The 25057-nt window shown below is 44.7% G+C and overlaps 1 protein-coding gene across 1 annotated transcript in view; it reads right to left on the bottom strand.

Annotated features, from left to right (window-relative positions):
• Window positions 1-412: 412 nt before the first annotated feature.
• TBX4 (T-box transcription factor 4) overlaps window positions 413-25057 on the bottom strand; it is a 131729-nt gene continuing 107084 nt past the window's right edge. The window contains exons 5-8 of the mRNA XM_069972724.1: window positions 8281-8433; window positions 4877-4965; window positions 4516-4760; window positions 413-1308 (exon numbers count right to left, since the gene is read on the bottom strand). Of these exons, the coding sequence (XP_069828825.1) occupies window positions 683-1308; window positions 4516-4760; window positions 4877-4965; window positions 8281-8433 (1113 nt within the window). The 3' untranslated portion in view covers window positions 413-682. The remainder of the gene's footprint in view (window positions 1309-4515; window positions 4761-4876; window positions 4966-8280; window positions 8434-25057) is intronic.

Below are 25057 nucleotides of genomic sequence, written 5' to 3'. Positions count from 1 at the left end.
ACACACATCACACACACACAGATCAATGAAAAGTCAGCCGGAGCTATGACATAAAAAAATTGCCTTTTTATCTTTCCATTTAGTATAAAGTCGGCGCTATTTTCCAAGTATAAGAGGAACATTTCCAGGTTGTGTGGAATCAGCCGGACTTGTCATAAAGTGTCTTCCCATAGATACATATATAATTGCTATTTCTCTCGCACAATCTTACGTTTCTTTTCTTATATTGTCATAAAAAATCTTAAATAGATGTCTCACTGACCCCCGGTAACATTCACAATTTTATTAAGCATCTCAACTTTATAAGCAAAGCTTCATCGAACACGTGACTTGCATTTGTGATAGATATATATATATTTAGAAAAATATATATATACACATTTATATATAGGTATAAATAGCTATTCAGCATGCAAAGATTTAGTGATTCCAGGCAATTTCTACAGGTTAGATTGTCGTATTCTCTGCTATTATAGCCGTCTCGCGGAACGCAATGGTTCATCCATAGAAGCAACAAGACATCTAGACGGGAGGATTTACCCTGTTTCAACTAAAATTAAGTCTTCCTTTAAATCTTGGGTGAAAGTTTACTGAAGTGCAGGTTAGCCACAGGTATTACAGATCAGATCTGTGGTCGACTCTAACTCCAATAATATCCATGTGGTGGACGTTAGCGGCCCAGTCATCCATCAGTCCAGTTTTCCACAGTCCCCATTCCTGAATGATATTGTAGTGAAGATTCTCGGGATAATGAAAAACTTTGGGAATATAAGAATTCGTTGGCGGTGTTTATGTGTGGCGATGGGGGCTTCCTTTCACATAAAGATGGGTGCACTCTCTCTCGTTGGAAGGATGAGGTCGGAACTCTCTCTCGTGCTTGAGACTGTGAAAGCTGATTGTAGACGCTGAAATGAGACTCGCTCGGTGGCTGCGATCCTTGGCTTGCGATGGTTGGAAGACGAGGCATCATGGTGGTGGTGGTAAAGTGAGTCGGGAAAGGCTGGTACGGAACAGTTTCCATTGTTTGGACGCTATAGCTCGTGTACGGGGAAACAGAGGTCCACATGTTGCAGCTTAGAGGTGGTGGTGGTGGGGGAGGTAAGTCATCGACGCCTGAGACTCCGGCTATTTCTGCTCCAGACGTAGAGTACATACAAGCATCTCTCGGGGCCACTTCGTTGCGGTAAGGTGGGCTTAGCATCTGTTGGTCATATGGTGGAGGGGATCGGAAATAGTGATCATCTGCCATAGAAGAAGAGGGATCTAGATAAGATCGCTTGCAAGGGAGGTCTAGGTGGCGTGCACCCTCTGGAAAAGAAAGAACTAACACTTAAGGCAATGCACACTAGACAGGAAAAGATTCGACCTGACGCAGGTCATTTAGAGAAAAACTCCTTAGATTTTTTTTCTCACCATTACAGAAGCTGCGGGTGACACATGCGCAGTGCTGCTCCATTCATTCTCTAAGGGAGACGTAGAAATAGCCGAGTGCACCATTCAGCTGTTTCTGCAGCTTCCATAGAGAATGGAGTGACGGCAGGCATACAGGATACTATTATACTTATATTACATAGACACCTAAAGGGAACCTGTCACCAATACTGACTATCTAATCTATCGCCATCATGGTATGGAGCAGGAAGAGCTGAGCGGATAGATATGTATCTTTATGGGGAAATATTTAGTATAACTTGTACCATGTTGATGGAAATCCCTGATCATTCTGTGTTCAGGAGTCCAGTGGGCGGAGTCACTCAATGGACTGGACTCCTTAGCCTGGAAACATCAGAGATTTCAATCAATAAATGACAGTTACACTGAATCTTTTCCCACAATGATATATATCCCTCCGCTCAGCTCCTCCTTCTCTATAACATGGTGCCGATAGCTTAGGGAGCATCTTCATGGTGACGGGTTAACTTTAAATCCATATTGACCCTTTATATGTTTTATTTTCTTTTTTTCTGCCTGGTCAGTTGTGTTATATCCGCATCCTGGGCGTTGTGTCTTATTGTATTTATTGTTTCTTAATCTACCTAACATATCTTAATTTACATTGTACTAAAAACGTTATCACAACGCTATATGACAATTGCATGACCAGTGCGCAGCAATAAAATAGACCAAGAACTAGAATTTCAGTTTAGTTTCCCTTAGTTTTACTTACCTCGTATGTGTGAAATCCGTCATCCGTCTATTACTAAGTATAAATGCTGTAAGGACTTTTCTCCCCCTAATAATATTCACCAGTTCCGAGTGTTTTGGAGGCGATGAATGTCCCTCCGTATGAAGGGCCGCTTACAGTGTTAGGACAAAGAGGACCAGATAACGGAATTATACTCACACTCTCCGAAGGAGAACTCCGCCAATAAACAATACTGTAAAAGTGCTCGGCTTTTCTTACCTGCTCATGCATCATCCTCTCTTCATACAGAACACTAAAATACTGTACAATTTCACCGTTTTTTCTGCATTGTCGGGCTTAGATGATTGTACGGTTAAAGCGACGCTAAAAGTTTCATGCAGTCACTAAAGGTGAGCGAACCCCGAGCAACCGAGCGCGCCCGAGGCTCACACATCTGTAGAAGTCACATAGAGAAGACTCAGCCTGTATTCAAGTAGGACATAAAAGAATATTTACTTTCCTTCTTTATATGAATAGTGACATATAGGACATATAGGACCAGACATACAATTGTTTTCGTTTTTTACCTGACGGGGTTCTTACTAATCTGGCACACCAAGAAATGGTTAAGAAACACAGTTATTTCTAACTACCAACCTTTTGGGTTCATTTCAATGATAAAACTCCAGGGTTTTGGGGGAAAAAACAGCGGACGCGGTTGCTGTGTGGAGATGCAATTTGTGGGGCTGCTCGGGTTCCTTCTTGTAAAGAGTTGCTAAAATGTCGGCACATAAAAATGTCTGCGGACACTAAACTGCTGGGCTAGGCTTAGTATATGTGAGCCTTAATATTGATTAGGGAAACATTTATAGAGGTAGGCCAGTTTAAGATGAAATTAATACGGTTGAATTTATGGCCACAAATGCCGAAAACCCAAAATGGGGAAAAACCTGCACTATGAATAAATCTGGGCCTATGTGTTGTGTTCTTCACTATTCATATCAGGAGGGAAAAGAAATTCTTTGAGGTCCTTCTTGGATCTAAAAGGGAACCTGTCACCCCCTGTGCCGGGGTGAAGGCCACCCGACCCCGCTAGAGCCCCTGATACTTGCCCCATCTCGCCAAGTCCTGCTCCTGGAGCCGGTCCTGGGACGGAGATATCCTTGTTGGAAGCCCGGCATACGTGCTGCTGAGATGAGTCCGATACCCATAGAGAATTAATGGAGCCGTCATTCTCTATGGGCACCGGACTCATCTTAGCAGTGCACGTGCCGGGCTCCCAACAAGGATATCTCCCGGGAGCGGGACTTGGCGAGATGAGGTAAGTATCCAGGGGTCGGGCGGCCTTCATCCCGGCACGACAGGTGACAGGTTCCCTTTAACTTATGTGACCTCATTGTGTGCTCATCTAACCGTGGAACCATCTAGGCACCACAATGCACGATTCTTTGGTAGCAGAAAATCTGTGAAATTTTAAATTCAATGTTCTGTGTTCCCCATAGGCCATGTGACAGACATAGTACAGTATATTATCAGAGATGAGCGCAATCGGGCCTGTTTGAGTCTGACTGTTTGGCGTTTGAATACCGGTGGCTGAAGAAGTTAGATTTTGTCCTAGGGAGTCCTGGAAAACCTGGATACGGCCTATGAACTCCTTAGGGCTACATCCAACTTCTTTAGCCACCGGTATTCAAACGCCAAACAATCGGACCTGAGCATGCTCGAACTGCACTCATCTCTAGAACCCTCTGCGCTCATCTCTAGAACCCTCTGCGCTCATCTCTAGAACCCTCTGCGCTCATCTCTAGAACCCTCTGCGCTCATCTCTAAAACCCTCTGCGCTCATCTCTAGAACCCTCTGCGCTCATCTCTAGAACCCTCTGCGCTCATCTCTAGAACCCTCTGCGCTCATCTCTAGAACCCTCTGCGCTCATCTCTAGAACCCTCTGCGCTCATCTCTAAAACCCTCTGCGCTCATCTCTAGAACCCTCTGCGCTTATCTCTAGAACTCTCTGCGCTCATCTCCAGAACCCTCTGCGCTCATCTCCAGAACCCTCTGCGCTCCTCTCTAGAACCCTTTGCGCTCATCTCTAGAACCCTCTGCGCTCATCTCTAGAACCCTCTGCGCTCATCTCTAGAACCCTCTGCGCTCATCTCTAGAACCCTCTGCGCTCATCTCTAGAACCCTCTGCGCTCATCTCTAGAACCCTCTGTGCTCATCTCTGGAACCCTCTGTGCTCATCTCTAGAACCCTCTGCGCCCATCTCCTTGCCCAGAGGGTTCCAGAGGGAACTGTCTATGGAATCTAAGTCATTCTAGCATTAATAATTTAGTTTTTTTTTATTTGTAAATAATTCTTAAAAAATTCACCCAACCTAGTTGTACAATACCTCTTCTTTTTAAACAGTGATAGAAAAGGCCGGAGTCCCTCTGAGCGGAGAAGGAGTTGAGCGGTAAGTCTTGAGCATCAGCCGCACCAAACTGCATGTGCGCTCCGTTCTCATACTGGTAATGCTGTAGACCTTGGTGGCCGCTGTGGAGAGCATTGAGGTCGGACTTGCTTGTCAGTTGCCCGGGATGACTTGATACCAGTCGTTGCCTCATGATGCTTTTAGATATTACAGGATATTCTTTACTGGGGAAGAAATATAAAATCATTAGTTATTGTGGTGGAAATCACTGGACTCTTCTCTCTCCGCAATGAAGGACATTGAGATTTTCTCTTCTTCAAAACAAAATGCTATTTGTTACCTCTGCAGGCGAGCTACCCGCAGGTCACTGTCATCACTTCCTCTAAAGCCTTTGGCAAAGGGATTATTCTCAATTTTCAGCTGCGTAATCTAAAAAAAACAAAAACAAAAACAAAAAAAAACAGTGGATACAAAGAAATGAACTGTATGTAAAATATACGTCCAGTCCCGTCTCTATTCACCTTCCTGTTTTACATGACCATTTTTTTCTGACATTAAAAACTTCAATAAAAATTGACTCGAAAAAAAAAAAAAAAATGTCCAGGGATTTTTTTGCTAACTTTCCAAACAATAAAACCCGTCATTCTAAGGATACTGCATTGTGGATTGTCAGTATTTGCATATTTGGGAATTTTATTGTTTTTAATGAATGTCTTTGGACATAGCAAAGTGTCACATTTTTGCGCAATCACCGCTCACGTCTGTCATAAATAAAGTTCTATTTTTGCCAGTCACGGTATTTAATAATTGCAACTTTAAAAAATAAAAATAAAAAACACTGAAGTCTGGACCACCCATACATAATAACATCAAACGGCTCATCTCCACAGATGCGCCAAATTTGTGATGGTCCAGATGCCATTTTGATAAATTGAGTGCACGGAAAAGAGGCTCATAGGGCCAAAGGCGTAATACAGACACAAACACATTTAGATTTACTTTGATAAATTCCCCTTTGTGAATCAGTTTTTTGAGCTGCCAACTAGCTGTTTATCTGTTATAGTGCGTTTATACGTAACAATTATTGCGCGATAACGATAGAATCTGAACGATAATCGTACGATCAAACGACGAACGAGAAATCAATCATTTTGATCTTACAACATGTTATCAAATCGTCGTTCACAAAAAATTTGCAGATCATTTCGTGTAAACAGTCGTTCGCCGATTTAACCAATGTGTGAGATAGGCTTTAAGCGATCGCAAAACGAATTTTCCGTACGATGTATCGTTCCGTCTAAACGCTGATCGTTATGAAAAAAAAACTGTTACTCTGACATCGTTAATCGTACAATCGGGCAAATTATCGTTTTGTGTAAACGCAGCATTAGCGTGGCTAATGATCATTAGTAGCGACCGCCTATGTTCCGAGATGATGGCCGCCTTCCCCAATATGTTTCCGTAATGGGAACATAGCCATACAGGGAGTCTCTGAATAAGTAAGGACCCCAGCAGTATTACCGAGACCCTCTGGAAGAACTTATGGACAAGAGATGTCCACCATTACTGGTCCAGCTCACCCTCCTGACTACATGCCGGAATCTGACCCAGCTGTGCGCCAGGCGGTTTATGGCCGCCCTCTTCATGGCGTCTCTATCCGTACATGTGCTGTAATTACTTTTCACCTTAGATTTATGGCGGAGATTTTCTCCTGATTATTAGATTTGCTGCCCTGTTTGAATGACATACGAGGCTTTGAGGCTTTATGGGTCTGCGGAGTCATTAGGTAAAGGGACACATGTTGTTATTTCTGGGTATAGAAGAAATATATGAAATCAGTTTATCCCCAGAAAATATCAAACACCGTCCTCGTCTAGAACCAAGATGTTACACAGCGAGACATAGAACCCCATCTACATCATACATTTATATCTACATTTATTTACATTAATGGCGTCATATCGATAGCTTCTGGCTGCTGGTACTGATAGCTGCCAAATTGTAGCAAATAATTGGAGGCTTTTTACCCATTCCTTGTGCCTTTTGAGGTGCCATTTATTGAAGGAGTACTGTGGTGTCCCACCACGGGTGTTGTTATATGTGCACCCCAGTAAGTTGTGCGCTGAGGTAAAAGTGGTGGACATAGTACTTTAGTTTCCCCACTAGGTGTCACTACTGTTTATATGTATTTCTATGCACAGCTGAAGCTAAAGGGTTAATTGTTTCTGTGACATGTGTTTTATGCTGACCACTCACAGGTGCTCCATCTCTCCTATCCTCTTCTTCCTCTCTCTCACCCACACTCATCCCCACCACTCACAGGAGGGTACACAAAAGCCCCTGAAGGAGGAGTTAAACTGGTGGAGGAAGTGAGTTCAGTCTTCACTTAGTGTCCAGTGAGAGAGGACACAACAAAACCAAGTCCCTGCAGAAGTTAAGCCAAGGCCAGGGCCTGACAGGGACCAAAGACAGATGCTGAGAGATATTTCTTCTATATAAGTTATCCACTACTTTCACTATGCAGTGCTAAGCTCAAAGTAGGGGAGAGCAGCCACTTAGGAATACCCTAGTCCACACCAGGAACGTGTCTAAAAAGTGCAGGGCATACTCCTGAACCATGAGGAGCTGACCCCAGTAGCACAAAGCTACCAGAGTAAAAGGTCTATGTGTCCTACTGCGCACGTTGACTGGGAAGTCTCGGGCACCTGCTACACCCAGATAACCGAAGACAGGGTCTCGTGCTACCCACCTAGGACAGGTTCTACGATACTAGGGGGCAGAAGGTGGTCAGACATTGTCTAAACGCGAGTACGAGTATCACTTCACTTCCTTTATATCTCCTTCAGTTTTGGCAGAGTACAGGATCTACTTAGGACAAGGGCTCCTCTGGCAACTCCCCTGCCCTCCTCTTCCTCCTCCTCTACAGCACTTACTACTTCTACAAGCACTGTTCTTTCACTACTGTCAGCAACCACTGTTATTAAGATTACCACTCTCTGTATTAAGTGTACTGTGTAAGGACTCTGCTTCCTCTGTTCGCTCCTGCACCTATACACTCACCCCGTCTACCTTGGGTTATTTTCCCCTTCTCTGTGGGTTGCAGTACCGACATCCCAGGTAGGTTAACTTCCACTCCAGGTTGCCGTGACAAGAGCCCAAGGGACCCTCAACAAGCCCGGAGGTTACCAACCATTTTACTGTTTTTTTTCTCAATTCAAGCAGTGGCAGAAAGTTATACAAATTTGTAAATTCTATTTAAGTTTAAAATTCTCCAGTCTTCTAGTACTTATCATCTGCTGTATGTCCTGCAGGAAGTGGTGTATTCTCTCCAGTCTGACACAGTGCTCTCTGCTGCCACCTCTGTCCATGTCAGGAACTGTCCAGAGCAGCAGCAAATCCCCATAGAAAACCTCTCCTGCTCTGGACAGTTCCTGACATGGACAGAGGTGGCAGCAGAGAGCACTGTGTCAGACTGAAGAGAATAAACCACTTCCTGCAGGGCATACTGCAGCTGATAAGTACTAGAAGACTGGAGATTTTTACATAGAAGTAAATTACAATTCTGTATAACTCTCCGATACCGATTGATTTAAAACATTTTTTCCCTCCGGAGTTCCCCTTTTAAGAGCTCTTTTAGACAGCACAAGCCGGTCCTGATCATAAGTGATGTCCTCCATGATTGATGCTGTATGGACAGACAGTGGAAGACGTAGACATTATCAAACCTACAGCGTCTTCACTCACCTTGTGATTCTGGTAAGATGTCACTGATATAAAAGCGGTCTCTGAGAACACATGTGTACAGAAAGCCGTGTTCTTGGATCCAAACGCATTGTTTTCATCGGCTTTGACTATATGTAACCGCGGCTGGTATTTATGCATCGAATTCAAGATGATCTGAAATAAAAAGATGTATATTTGTATATGAACATAAAGTGAATAAAATGGATCTATGAATATTCTTCACCTGATAGAACTAAGGCATTATACATCATAAAGAACAATAAACTTTTGGACCAGCGCTTCTCAAATTGTCAGACAGACCTCAGTAGTAAGGCGCCCCTTAGTGGTTGGTGAGGTGCCCCCTAGTGGTTAGTGAGGTGCCCCCTAGTGGTTGGTGAGGCGCCCCCTGGTGGATGGTGAGACGCCCCCTAGTGGTTGGTGAGGCGCCCCCAAGTGGTTGATGAGGCGCCCCCTAGTGGTTGGTGAGGCGCCCCCTGGTGGTTGGTGAGGCGCCCCCTGGTGGATGGTGAGACGCCCCCTGGTGGATGGTGAGGTGTCCCCTGGTGGATGGTGAGACGCCCCCTAGTGGTTGGTGAGGCGTCCCCTGGTGGATGGTGAGACGCCCCCTAGTGGTTGGTGAGGCGCCCCCTGGTGGATGGTGAGACGCCCCCTAGTGGTTGGTGAGGCGCCCCCTGGTGGTTGGTGAGGCGTCCCCTGGTGGTTGGTGAGGCGCCCCCTGGTGGATGGTGAGACGCCCCCTAGTGGTTGGTGAGGTGTCCCCTGGTGGATGGTGAGACGCCCCCCAGTGGTTGGTGAGACGCCCCCTAGTGGTTGGTGAGACGCCCCCTAGTGGTTGGTGAGGCGCCCCCTGGTGGTTGGTGAGGTGCAGCTGGGGAGGCAGTTTGCACAGAAGTGACTATAACCTGCACAGTCCTTTCCCCGGCTGCACAGTCTCTGGCTTAGTTACATTACTGACACATTTTGTAATTATTTAATGATATACAGAGATTAGGAGACAAATATAAGATAATTAAAGTTCATTAGAGTAATTATAGATAAGTTATATGTACATCAAACGTCGGCCATTATAATTACAGTTCATCAAGAAAGTGAAGATAAGAACAAGGGGCGACTCTAGGGTGGCAACAAGAGAAAATGTTACTTTACTGAAAGAGTAGTAGATGCTTGGAGGAAACTTCCAGCAGAGGCGGTAGGTACTGTAAATCTACAATAACTGAATGTAACCTGCCTGGTGTATACATATATCTATCCTAAGATAATCCCCCTGGTGAATGGTGAGACGCCCCCTAGTGGTTGGTGAGGCGCCCCCTAGTGGTTGGTGAGGCGCCCCCTAGTGGTTGGTGAGGCGCCCCCTAATGTAACCTGCCTGGTGTATACATATATCTATCCTAAGATAATAAGAAGGGGAATACTAATAGGGCGACTAGATGCAGCAGATGCAAATATCCGCTCTCACCTACAGTCATTAAAATAAAACCAAAAAAAGTTTTGTCCCTTAATGCGACGATGATAAAAGAGAAACTACTTGGATCTTAGAGTAAAAAAAATGTCTGGTTCTTTAGGAGTTAAAGATTATTTACAGGTTCAGTAATATTGATATCTGAGAGAGAATTAAGGTTGTGTTCTTATCCATGTTAGAGAGCTGTCCTAGAGAGAGGAAGAAGAGAGAAGAGAGAAGCAGAGAGCGGCATGCAGCGCTATTCTCCCCATCAAACTGACAAATACCACAAAGGATCAGAGAGATCGGGATCTGTCGGTCACTCTTGGTGTCCATCTTGCAATGGATCCTACACTCCCCCTGAGGAGCTGATGACCCCGGTATGGATGAGGGAGGTTACAGAACCAGCTCTTCTCCGGGGTCGGGGGTCAGCCCGTCAGCCGGATGACCTCTTTGCCTCTCCATGCTACTCCACTCTGGGTGCAAGGAAAAGCTGGATGTAGCTGGATCAAGACGACCGCCGAGCCGAGAGAGGCGCTAGTTACTGTAAATTTGCACAAATATGAATGTCTCTTCATGGTTTTATTCAGTTTCCATTATTTAGGTCCCTTATAAAAAATAACAATAAATATAACACATAAAACAATAAGTATAACAGACGTGTAGTGTAAAATAAAAGGTATACAGCTCGCTGCTGAATGTGCTCCCCCCCATGTGCAACACTAAGGGCCCCATTATCGTGTGGAAAATCGTGATATGGTCTGAATTTCAAGGATAATCGTTTTGTGTAATTGCAGGCAACGATTGAAAAATCGTTTGTGTGTCGTTAATCTTTTATTTAGATCTGACCCTAAAATCATTGCTAATCGTTCACTGTAATTCCGTATTCGCTCACTAATCGTTCCTTCTTTTGCCGGGATCAGATGGTGGAACCGATCGTAGTAACAATGGTTGTAATCAGCGTAACTATCCTCTATTGTTCTGTGTAATGCTGCGTTAGCGATAAATGGCCCAACCGATTGTTAAACAATTTTGAAGCAACGGTTTTTATAACAATCAGCGTTTAGACGAATAAATCGTTAGAAAATTTGTAAGAAAAATCATTATTGCGATCATTTTTAAGATCGCTTAAAGGAGACCTGTCACCCCCCGCGCCGGGGTGACAGGCTCCCGACCCCCAGATAGATCCCCTTATAGTTACCTCATGTCGCTGAGTCCCACTGCCGGAGCCGGTCCCGGGACGGAGATATCCTGGTGAGAAGCCGGCGCGCGCGCTGTGGAGATGGGTCCGGCGTCCATAGAGAATGAATGGAGCCGGACTCATCTCTGCTGCGCGCGCACGGCTCCATTCATTCTCTATGGGCGCTGGACCCATCTCCACAGCGCGCGCGCCGGCTTCTCACCGGGATATCTCCGTCCTGGGACCGGCTCCGGCAGCGGGACTCGGCGACATGAGGTAACTATAAGGGCTCGTTCCCACTGAGGAAAGGTAGCGGAATTCCGCGACGGAATTGTCCGCCGCGGAATGCCGTTAGCCTCCCGCTCATAATGGGAGTCTATGGGAGGCGCGCGCTCTTGCCCTGTCCGCGCTGAAGAATGAACATGTTCATTCTTCAGCGCGGACAGGGCAGGAGCGCGCGCCTCCCATAGACTCCTATTATGAGCGGGAGGCTAACGGCATTCCGCGGCGGACAATTCCGTCGCGGAATTCCGCTACCTTTCCTCAGTGGGAACGAGCCCTAAGGGGATCTAGCTGGGGGTGGAGAGCCTGTCACCCCGGCGCGGGGGGTGACAGGTCCTCTTTAAGCCCATCTTTTACATAGGGTGAATCTTTGAAAGACTGTTTACACGAAGCGATCTGCGAATTTTTAGCGAATGACGAAGGACGTTTTGAGAAAATGTTAGAAGATCAAAATGAACGATTTTTCGCTCGGTGCTTGATCGTTTGCTGTGTTTACACGGAACGAGTATCGCTCAAATGCCATCGTTATTGAGAAAATTCAAACGATAATCGTTCCGTGTAAACGCAGCATAAGATGGTGAATGATTTCAGGTTAATGATAAACTATGTGGTTTGCAATCGTTTATCGTTAAATGTTAAAAACCGTTAATCGTCAATGCACCAAATGTATTGAATAGTCCAGAGCTGTTAGTGGGATGATTGTAGGACGTTCAATGTAAATGGTCGCCATTGTCTCAGGAGCCAAGGATAGACAAGAGGACGCCCAGTCACCCATCTCCAACCCAATTCTCTTCTCCAGAATAACGGCAGAATTATTGGCTTCTAAGTTATATTCATCTGAACGTTCAGAGTATTAAATGTCCCCAGCATCTGTGTCCCAGACAAGGCAGAAGCGGACGACCATCTGGCCTCAGGGGTGACGGCCAAAAGTACATTCTTCCCCATCCAAGTAGTAGTACTGCCGTTATTTATAGTAGTTTCTTCTCATCCAATTGCGCAGCACATTCACACCATGACAAGAAATGTGCGACTGTTAATCTGACACCATCTGTGGTCAGGATATAAAGTTCTCACCTCCACCTTACAGGGATTCAGCTTGAAGTATCTATCGGCAATGGGATTCCGCCCAATGGGATTCGGCCAACGCTCCGATACAGAATTTATGTGAACGAATAAAGAAAAACTAACCAGAGCATAAAAGCAAATAAACAGCCAAAGCTTAGCAGCGGGGTCGGGCGGATTCTGATACATATTTCTACAGACTCTTCTTATTGGTTGTTAGGAGGATATTATTGACGAGGTCACAGCTTCCAGCCAAGATGAAACAATCAGCTATAACTATTTTTTTGTATGGTTTTTACTATGTTGTTCTACTAATCCCCCTTATATTGTAAGCATATGTTTTGTTTTATAAAAATTCCCTTGAGCTGTGAGGCAGTCGTGGTGAATATCAGCACTATTTCATCTATGCAGACAGAACCTCTATGTAAGGATCGGGGGACAATTGATTTTTTCATATATGACTGGGGGTGGTTTAAAAATAAGCCATCTACTCTCCTCCCCTGCAGCTCCCAGTCCCTGCTCATTCCCACTACTTCCTGGTGCCTGCACAGCCTGCTCAGCCAATCACATGCTGTATCAGCCAATCACATGCTGTATCAGCCAATCACATGCTGTATCAGCCAATCACATGCTGTGTCAGTGTCCCGCCTCTGTCAGTGATTGCCTGATCAGGCAGTTCTCATATGGATGATGCATAACAGGGACCAGGAATAAGCGCTCATGAGTAGGGATCAAGAGCTGTTGGAATGAGAGATGTAGAGAACCAGGGTAGGTGAGTATCACATCTTTTTTTTTTTTTACACCCCTCCCAGCCACATTTTAAAAAATCATATACATGGGCTTCCTTTTTGAGGATCTGATAAGCCAGTTGTACACCATAGATACTGTGAGTTTAGTTATGAATAGTAGCGATTCTGCCACTGGATTTATTAACAACAAAGACATGGAAATACTTGGATGGTTATCACTCATTGTACAAATCATTACATACACAGGGACAAACATCATTTCTAATACTTGTAATTTATTTCTTCAATTTTGATATCTCTGGACAATTATAGTGATACAATATGTGATACTATATATGAGTTTTGATGCAACATCCCCGCCAAGGGGCACAATCATTTCATTTCATTCCATCAGCTATGAGGGATCCCATACCTGCAGCACACAGGTTCAGGCCTAAAAAGAGAGCTGCCCCATTCATCATGAGAACAAGGACTAGGAATGTATGAAAGTGTAATTTTTTTTCTCATGTGGGGGCACAGAAGCACATTATTACTATATGGAGCACAGCAGGGGACATTATTACTATATGGAGCACAGCAGGGGACATTATTACTATATGGAGCACAGCAGGGGACATTATTACTATATGAGGGCACCGCAGAGGACATTATTACTATATGGGGGCAGAGCAGGGGACATTATTACCATACTAGGCACAGCAGGGACATTATTACTATATGGAGCACAGCAGGGGACATTATTACTATATGACGGCACCGCAGAGGACATTATTACTATATGGGGGCAGAGCAGGGGACATTATTACTATATGGGGGCACAGCAGGGGACATTATTACCATACTGGGCACAGCAGGGACATTATTACTATATGGGGGCACAGCAGGAGACATTATTATTATATGGGGGCACAGCAGGGGACATTATTACTATATTGGGCAGAGCAGGTTACATTATTACCATATTGGGCACAGCAGGGACATTATTACTATATGGGGGCACAGCAGGAGACATTATTATTATATGGGGGCACAGCAGGGGACATTATTACTATATTAGGCAGAGCAGGTTACATTATTACCATATTGGGCACAGCAGGGGACATTATTACTATATGAAGGGCACAGCAGGGGACATTATTACTATATGGGGGCACAGCAGGAGACATTATTACTATATGGAGGCACAGCAGGAGGCATTATTACTCTATGGGGATGCAGCAGGAGACATTACTATATGGAGGGCACAGTAGGGGGCATTATTACTATTTTGGGCAGAGCAGGAGGCATTATTACTCTATGGCACACAGCAGTAGATATTATTACTATATGGAGGGAACATCAGGAGGTATTATTACTATATGGAGGCACAGCAGGAGGCATTATTACTATATGGAGGGCACAGCAGGGGACATAATTACTAAAGGGGGCACAGCAGGAGATATTATTACTATATGGAGGGAACATCAGGAGGCATTATAACTATATGGAGGCACAGCAGGAGGCATTATTACTATATGGAGGGCACAGCAGGGGACATTATTACTATAGGGGGCACAGCAGGAGGCATTATTACTATATGGAGGGCACAGCAGGAGGCATTATTACTATATGGGGGCACAGCAGGGGGAATTATTACTATATGGGGGCACAGAAGCACATTATTACTATATGGGAGCATTGAAGCACATTATTATTATATGAGGGCACAGCAGGAGAAATTATTACTATATGGGTGCACAGGAGCACATTATTATGACCGGCATGTCTGCAGCACTGATTCGCTAGCCGGTCACAGGCTTCCAGAATATGACCCCCAGCCGCTGATTCACTGTGATATTTATTCAGTCTAGTGTTTCACCAGTCTTAATCCATTCTTCATAAAAGTAAAATGCACTAGGAGGTCGCATAAATTAATAAGATGGGTATCTCTTTAGATGGTCATCAGGTATGGCAACCTCTTGGCCTTACATTTGCCTTATAATTTGTGGTCATTTCTGTTATAAATAATGTTAAAGTGAAAGCGCTGGTACCGTTCTCTAGTTTTCACCACACCATGTCTGGTCTCGGGGTCGAACTCTGTCCTGGGGCCGGTATTATGGCTAAAACAAGCTTTATCCTGGTGGCATCGGGAGCCAATGAGGTGGAGCCTACAGACCTGCATGGCTTCACGCCCTGCCTCTCTTCTTTATAGGCCCGTCCCTGGGCTGGATGGAGGTGGGGAGAGAGGCGTTGCCGGCCTAGGGCATGAATGCTCTAGGCCCCGCTTCATTGACCCCCAGCGCCTCTGGAATAAAACTAGTTTTTAGCCATAATACCGGAAACAGGAGAAAGGCCGACCCCAGGATCGGACATGGCCACACCAATGAAGCTCATTCCCCAACCAGTAGAGATCATCCACACCTTTCCCATAAATTATTGTGCAAATATTGTGCATCATAATTACAGGTTTTTAAGTCCTCGGAAAAAAAAAATTCCTTTATGTTTTTATATAAGACAACATCTGGCAGATAACAAGAAACAGAATTGGCGTGTGGTTCTTCATATTACAGGTAATGGCCATAGACACATCCGCCTCCTTCGTAGACGCTCGTCCACATACAGAATAAACGGCAGAAATATTATCCACATTTAGGGAGATAAGAAAAACAGACTTTGAAAATCCTGCAGTGGATGAACCTCTGCCGGCCCTCGGTAGTTGCTCATTTAAGTCTCCAATGTGATTTTTATTGCTGATATGTTCCAGATACTGTCCTTTCCTTACCCTCTTGCAGAGAGAAGCTTGGCCGGATACAGAACCATTATTCATACATCATCCAGAACCTGACAACAATTAATAGAAACCTCGCCGCCCATTAATAGCCATGCTGAGAGAGATTGTTTTATTAGATTGTTTTAACCTGTGCTATTGCATTTTCTACAGGTTTTAAACAGAATAAGTGGAGACAAAGGATGCAAATCTCTTCCCTTCACTCATGGAAAACCCATCATCCCGCCGCAGTTTCTGAAACCTCCCTTGTAAAAGAGGATTATTTGGCGTTTACAGATTCAGTTGCTTATGGTTGAAACACATTACTCTAAATCATTGTAGAGACTATCACCGCTCCGCCCTCCCGTCCTGGCACATGGAGTACAAATAACCATATCCACCAGTGTCTAGTTATAAGGGCCATATAGTAAAATAACTGTTGTCTGGTGCCGTAAAGCGCCACCACCAGAATACACTACAAACCAAGATCCTGTAAAACGTATAAGAAGTATGGCTGCCCAATGTAAGTACAGAGCCAATCGGTGGGTGCCCAAATGATGCCAGGAGTGTCCAAAGAAAAGGATCAACACCATAAATAATATAATAAAAGTGCTATACAATGTCTGCGCTGTGTGGGCACCGGGGCAGGTAAGTGAGACTTCTTTTTTATGTTCCTACACTCCCAGAAAATAAAAAAAATTGCCCAGCAGTTCCATCCTGTAGCTACAAACTGCTGTTTCTGTGTTATCAGAGTTATACAGTTACTATACATTATATACCACATGCTGCTATACTGTACAGTAACTTATATATCACATATCCAGCTGCTGCTGTGTTATCAGGGTTATACAGTTACTATACATTATACACCACATGCTGCTATACTGTACAGTAACTTATATATCATATTTTCAGCTGCTGTGTTATCAGGGTTATACAGTTACTATACATTATATACCACATGCTGCTATACTGTACAGTAACTTATATATCACATATCCAGCTGATGCTGTGTTATCAGGGTTATACAGTTACTATACATTATACGCCACATGCTGCTATACTGTACAGTAACTTATATATCACATATCCAGCTGCTATGTTATCAGGGTTATACAGTTACTATACATTATACACCACATGCTGCTATACTGTACAGTAACTTATATATCACATATCCAGCTGCTATGTTATCAGGGTTATACAATTACTATACATTATATACCACATGCTGCTATACTGTACAGTAACTTATATATCACATATCCAGCTGCAGTGTTATCAGGGTTATACAGTTATTATACATTATATACCACATGCTGCTATACTGTACAGTAACTTATATATCATATTTTCAGCTGCTGTGTTATCAGGGTTATACAGTTACTATACATTATATACCACATGCTGCTATACTGTACAGTAACTTATATATCACATATCTAGCTGCTGTGTTATCAGGGTTATACAGTTACTATACATTATACACCACATGCTGCTATACTGTACAGTAACTTATATATCACATATCCAGCTGCTGCTATGTTATCAGGGTTATACAATTACTATACATTATATACCACATGCTGCTATACTGTACAGTAACTTATATATCACATATTCAGCAGCTGCTGTGTTATCAGGGTTATACAGTTACTATACATTATATACCACCTGCTGCTATACTGTACAGTAACTTATATATCACATATCCAGCTGCTGTGTTATCAGGGTTATACAGTTACTATACATTATACACCACATGCTGCTATACTGTACAGTAACTTATATATCACATATCCAGCTGCTGTGTTATCAGGGTTATACAGTTACTATACATTATACACCACATGCTGCTATACTGTACAGTAACTTATATATCACATATCCAGCTGCTGTGTTATCAGGGTTATACAGTTACTATACATTATACACCACATGCTGCTATACTGTACAGTAACTTATATATCACATATCCAGCTGCTGTGTTATCAGGGTTATACAGTTACTATACATTATATACCACATGCTGCTATACTGTACAGTAACTATATATCACATATCCAGCTGCTGCTGTGTTATCAGGGTTATACAGTTACTATACATTATATACCACATGCTGCTATACTGTACAGTAACTTATATATCACATATCCAGCTGCTGCTGTGTTATCAGGGTTATACAGTTACTATACATTATATACCACATGCTGCTATACTGTACAGTAACATATATCACATATCCAGCTGCTGCTGTGTTATCAGGGTTATACAGTTACTATACATTATACACCACATGCTGCTATACTGTACAGTAACTTATATATCACATATCCAGCTGCTGCTATGTTATCAGGGTTATACAATTACTATACATTATATACCACATGCTGCTATACTGTACAGTAACTTATATATCACATATCTAGCTGCTGTGTTATCAGGGTTATACAGTTACTATACATTATATACCACATGCTGCTATACTGTACAGTAACTTATATATCACATATCCAGCTGCTGTGTTATCAGGGTTATACAGTTACTATACATTATATACCACATGCTGCTATACTGTACAGTAACTTATATATCACATATCCAGCTGCTTCTGTGTTATCAGGGTTATACAGTTACTATACATTATATACCCCATGCTGATTGCTATACTGTACAGTAACTTATATATCACAGATTCAGCTGTTTCTCATTGTTTTAATTGTTTTACATGTTATTCAGAATTTTTAAAAAATCATCATTTTGGAGTGTGGAACTGTCCAGAGCAGGAGAGATTTTCTATGGGGATTTGCTGCTGCTCTGGACAGTTCCTGACATGGACAGAGGTGGCAGCAGAGAGCACTGTGTGAGACTACAAAGATTTTTTTTATTTTTATTTTTGCAAAATATGGCAATTAAGCAGAAACATTTTGACTGCTGTATGCCACAAGACTGGTGAACACAAATAATAATTTCCCACCATTGCTAAATTATATAGATCGGCCTGTAAGTTGTCAACATATTCCATACTATACTACATAGCTTGGTGTTATTTGAGAACACATGAACAATTCTATAAACTCCATGTTTTGTACCACTTAAAAAATGTAAATGATAAAAGGAACAAACACGGAAAATTATATTTCTGACCCTGACCTCTCTAAGTAGGAGTCTCTGACAACAACTCTGCAGAATGAGATCTACAATACACATTTTACTTATGGAACCAGTTAAAGGTGTAGAAAAGAATGGCAATAAAAAAAATAGATCTGTTCATATTTCAACTTACTCTATCTCCTCCGGTAACACAAAACCCATACTGAATTAGTCTTGCACATAGTTCCTCAATGCCATCATAGTAGTTAGACTTACAGGTCTGTAACCACCCAGGAAGGACCTAGATCCTTTTTTTTTTTTTCCATGTTTCACTACATGACGTCAATGATAAGAGAAGCTCCCTGAGCTGTGTCACATTAATCATGTAGATAAGTGAAAAAAAACAAAACAAAAAACAAAGCAAACAATAAAAATAAACAAAAGAAATTGTTTGGGTTATTGAAATGTATTCTCCGTATACTAAAATGATCGCTACCATTTGTGAAATGTGATACTGAATAACATTAAAATTAAATTTTATGAAAAATAAAATCATCTATCATCTATTTTGCATAAAATTTTATGCAAAATAGATGATAGGCGGCCTTACTAATTATGACGTTAGGGGACTGACTGACGCTTATAACATCAATTGGCCTTATTTTTGGCCGGCTGTCATCGTGAGATACAATATGGCCGTATTTTAATAACTACTGATGTACATAAAAAACATGATCATTATTTACAGCAGAAATTATGAAAATACGGCCGTATTGTCACCTTAAAATGAAAAAGAACAAAACAAAAAACACTATAGGAACATAGCCGTAAAGAGTCTTTCCGCGGGCTCCCTCGTTACTGACAACAGCAATGCCTATTAGGTCTCAGTATGTTTACAGAATGTTTTTCGAGGTGGAAATACGTCTGTATTACGATCATTACTAGTGATGAGCGAACATGTTTGTAAATGTTTGGATGACCATGACGATAATTGTTTGTGTTCACCGATCGCAAATTTGTTTAATGATCGGAATGGTTACAATGAACATTTCTGAACATGAAAACGTTTATCTTCCGATGTACGAAACTGCGCAATTGATAAAATAGAACGGGTCCAAAGACGGCTACAAAACTGGTGGAGGGTGCGAGGAATAAAACATATCAGGACACACTTAAGGATATAAATCTGTATATTCTGGACTAGATAGAGCGGGGGGGGGGGGGCAGACTAGATGGGGGAGGGGGGGCAGACTAGATGGGGGAGCAGACTAGATGGGGAAGGGGGGGGCAGACTAGATGGGGGAGGGGGGGCAGATTAGATGGGGAGGGGGGGCAGACTAGATGGGGGAGCAGACTAGATGGGGAAGGGGGGGGCAGACTAGATGGGGGAGGGGGGGCAGACTAGATGGGGGAGGGGGGGCAGACTAGATGGGGGAGGGGGGGCTGACTAGATGGGGGAGGGGGGGCTGACTAGATGAGGAGGGGGGGCAGACTAGATGGTGGAAGGGGGGGCGGACTAGATGGGGGAGGGGGGCAGACTAGATGGGGGAGGGGGGGTGGACTAGATGAGGAGGGGGGCAGACTAGATGGGGGAGGGGGGGCGGACTAGATGGGGGAGGGGGGGGGCGGACTAGATGGGGGAGGGGGGGCGGACTAGATGAGGAGGGGGGGCAGACTAGATGGGGGAGGGGGGGCAGACTAGATGGGGGAGGGGGGCAGACTAGATGGGGGAGGGGGGGCAGACTAGATGGGGGAGGGGGGCAGACTAGATGGGGAGGGGGGGCAGACTAGATGGGGAGGGGCAGACTAGATGGGGAGGGGGCAGACTAGATGGGGAGGGGGGCAGACTAGATGGGGAGGGGGCAGACTAGATGGGGAGGGGGGCAGACTAGATGGGGAGGGGGAAGACTAGATGGGGGAGGGGGTCTTTTTCTGCTGACAATCTTCTGTTTTATCTTTCTTTCTGCTTTTGTCTTGTTCTGTCTTTTCTGTTATTTTTTGTGATTCTCACCTTCCAGACCCCTCACCCCACCTTCCCCTTTCTCCCATCAGTCTTGTGTTATATATATATATTATCAGACAGTGCTACAATAAAACCTAATATTAAAGGGGTACTCCCACACTTAAAACGGAGTTTTCCTTTGATGATGAGACACATGCACAGCTGTATATGGAGCTACTCAATGTATTTCATAGACAGTAATAGCCTATGTGGATGAACCTGTAAGCCCCACCCCCCAGAGACCCCGCTCCAGCAGATACTGTTACGTATGATGTTGGTGCCGTCATGTAATCAGTACCGCCGGTGTCAGCTCCGACCCACAGCGCAGTAAGAAGCCGTCAGTGGTTTCATTGTCTGCGGCAAATGTCACTATGATCTGACTATAATGGGTGAGCAGCAGAACGCGGGGGGTTTCCCTACTCGGTGGGTTTCTTCAGGCCGACATGGGAAGGTCTCTCACATCATGGAACACAAATCATCAACCTCACCGAAGGCCTAAACGCCACATTTACCCCATAAATATCCACTGTGATTTATTCACCATTTCCTCTCCGTGAGACTGTGAGATGATGAGCCCCGCTCCGCAGATCCAGGTGATACAAGGCATGGACGGGAGCAGCTGCCGCGGGGCCGGGGGTCGGTGGACGGGAGCAGCTGCCGCGGGGCCGGAGGTCGGTGGACGGGAGCAGCTGCCGCGGGGCCGGGGGTCAGTGGACGGGAGCAGCTGCCGCGGGGCCGGGGGTCGGTGGACGGGAGCAGCTGCCGCGGGGCCGGAGGTCGGTGGACGGGAGCAGCTGCCGCGGGGCCGGGGGTCGGTGGACGGGAGCAGCTGCCGCGGGGCCGGGGGTCGGTGGACGGGAGCAGCTGCCGCGGGTCGGAGGTCGGTGGACGGGAGCAGCTGCCGCGGGGCCGGAGGTCGGTGGACGGGAGCAGCTGCCGCGGGGTCGGAGGTCGGTGGACGGGAGCAGCTGCCGCAGGGCCGGGGGTCGGTGGACGGGAGCAGCTGCCGCAGGGCCAGGGGTCGGTGGACGGGAGCAGCTGGCGCGGGGTCGGAGGTCGGTGGACGGGAGCAACTGCCGCGGAGTCGGGAGTCGGTGGACGGGAGCAGCTGGCGCAGGGCCGGAGGTCGGTGATTGTGGTTTAGCCAAAACACATAACAAACGGATGGATGGAGAGACATTGTGCAGCAGGTACAGTATATGCTCCGGCCAGCAGGGGGTTAACAGGGCTGTCAGTTACATCCTCGCAGCGGGAGTTGCAGGCCTGAGTGGTCAGATACAGCCTAGTTACTATATGATGCTTAGCAACCACATAGAAAAATTCTTTAAATTTTTAATCTATGCATCTTTTGCAATTTGCCGGTCAGTAACACAGGTAGCCTGGCCCTGTGCTGGTCACCGAGGAGGGGTCCGCTCTCCTGGCAGGCCACCCCCAACTCTCTCATAATTATACAAGGCTATGGAGACCTTTGCACTAGGTTTGTATTTTTGGTTTAAACAGTCTTTAAAGGACAACTGTTTTTTTGGCTTATTTAACACACATTACAAAGTTATATAACTTTGTAATGTGGTTAAATACCCGGTCTGGCCCCCTTCCCCCACTTTCCGACCTTCCACCCCGGAAGTTAAAGAATATATACATTACCTATTACGGTCGTCACGGTCCTCTTCTCTGGTGTCGGGTGATGTCAGAGCTGGGGGCGGTCCGGGTCTTCTTCCTCCTCGGCGTCTTCATTGAGAGTGAATGGGAGAGAAAAGGCTGCTGGTGCACATGCGCACCAGCAGCCTTTTCATTGGCTGGAGCGCATCACATGGCTTCCAGCTTGCTCAGCCCTGATTGGCTGAGCTTGCTGGAAGCCATGTGATACGCTCCAGCCAATGAAAAGGCAGCCGGTGCGCAAGCGCACTGGCAGCCTTTTCTCTCTCATGGACCCGGAAGCAGGAGACATCGCTGGACAGCGGACGCAGGTGACGGTGAGGCGGACGGCGGGCGAATGGAGTGGCGATCATCACCGGAGGGATGGTGAGTATGGTGTCTGTGTGTGTCTGTGTTTTTTTTTGGGGGGGGGGGGTCCCGCCGGAGTTGTCCTTTAATGGAGAAAAGATTAGACCATCAGACCGAGCTTTTCCTCTCTCAGTGTTATGAATAGGAGCGGGGGGGAGGAAGTTAGTTACACACCAACTCAAAGAACTGGAATGGGGTGAAGAAACCCTGGAGGACAGCTCCCGCCGTCTGGAGAAAGACAGAGGGGAGTTGAGAGAACTTTGAGCATAGTCAGCTCCCTAGGGCTGCATCCAACTCCTGCAGTGTCACAAAGTGGGATCAAATCTACAGAGCTGACCCAGCAAGTGGCAGAGGATCTGGAAGCAGAAAGTCATCATTGTTACGTTATTAATGTCGCCTCGCGCACAAGGATGAATCTTTGTAAGACCGTTTAGATGAAGCGATCTGCGAATTATCAGCGATGATTTGAGAACATGCTGAAAGCCCAAAGCGATTTCTCGCTCGTCGCCTGATCGTTAGCTGTGTTTACATGAGCCGATTATTGCTCAAATGCGATGGATATCGTGAAGATTTGAACGGTTAACGCTCTGTGTAAAAGGACCATAAGCAAACTTTTAAAATAAAGATCTATGAAAATATTTTTGTGCCATACGTACAAAGCAAGAAAAAAAATTGTCATCAATATTTTGGTAATTAAAATAGAAAACATTGGGTGATGCATACATTAAAGGGGTATCCCACTCAAACATAACTTTCTGCTGCCCATGGGGGGACTAACAATTCCTTCCATACTTGTTATTATCTATTCGGTCTCCTTCCCCCAGTTCTCAGCTGCTGCTTTCTGCTGAAGACACAAAAATCTGTGTGTGAGCTTTTCTCTCTGTCTCCCCCTCCTCCCCCTCCCTTCTGAGATGGCTGATGTAACAAGTCCCTGGCAGGCTTTATCTGCAACACTGTAGCTTCTTTGTAATGCTGGGAGGGTATTTTGTTTTTATTGTCACTATGTCACTATTTCTACCAGCCATATACATCACCTTTATCTCTCCAGGTATGATGGGAAATGTAGTTCTGCAACAGCTGGAGGGCTGCAGGATTCCCTTCCCTGCATTAGACAGCGGCAATGAACACTTGTAGACAATTAGTCTTCTTACTCCTCTATTTTCCCCATAAAATTTACACCACATGCAGATTCTTACACAAGTGTTGTCTCCCCCTCCCCCCCCCCCCCATGACCATTGTTAGGTAATGATGCCTGGAGATATTATTCATAAACATTAGTGACGGCAAAGATTGTAAAATAAAAAGACGTTGTGGAAACAAAAGACAAAATATGAACCAAATACTGACCACAATACTGGGTGAGAACATAGCCCAAAATACAGTATGAAACAAATACTGACCACAATACTGGGTGAGAACATAGCCCAAAATAAGAACCAACTACTGACCACAATACTGGCTGAGAACATAGCCCAAAATAAGAACCAACTACTGACCACAATACTGGGTGAGAACATAGCCCAAAATAAGAACCAACTACTGACCACAATACTGGGTGAGAACATAGCCCAAAATATGAACCAACTACTGACCACAATACTGGGTGAGAACATAGCCCAAAATATGAACCAACTACTGACCACAATACTGGGTGAGAACATAGCCCAAAATATGAACCAACTACTGACCACAATACTGGCTGAGAACATAGCCCAAAATATGAACCAACTACTGACCACAATACTGGGTGAGAACATAGCCCAAAATAAGAACCAACTACTGACCACAATACTGGGTGAGAACATAGCTTAAAATAAGAACCAACTACTGACCACAATACTGGCTGAGAACATAGCCCAAAATATGAACCAACTACTGACCACAATACTGGGTGAGAACATAGCCCAAAATATGAACCAACTACTGACCACAATACTGGGTGAGAACATAGCCCAAAATATGAACCAACTACTGACCACAATACTGGGTGAGAACATAGCCCAAAATATGAACCAACTACTGACCACAATACTGGGTGAGAACATAGCCCAAAATATGAACCAACTACTGACCACAATACTGGCTGAGAACATAGCCCAAAATATGAACCAACTACTGACCACAATACTGGGTGAGAACATAGCCCAAAATAAGAACCAACTACTGACCACAATACTGGGTGAGAACATAGCCCAAAATATGAACCAACTACTGACCACAA

Source organism: Dendropsophus ebraccatus, chromosome 5, assembly GCF_027789765.1.
Source record: "Dendropsophus ebraccatus isolate aDenEbr1 chromosome 5, aDenEbr1.pat, whole genome shotgun sequence".
NCBI lineage: Eukaryota > Metazoa > Chordata > Amphibia > Anura > Hylidae > Dendropsophus > Dendropsophus ebraccatus.
Note: the sequence above shows the minus strand (reverse complement) of the source record. Positions and strands in the feature narration are given on the sequence as shown.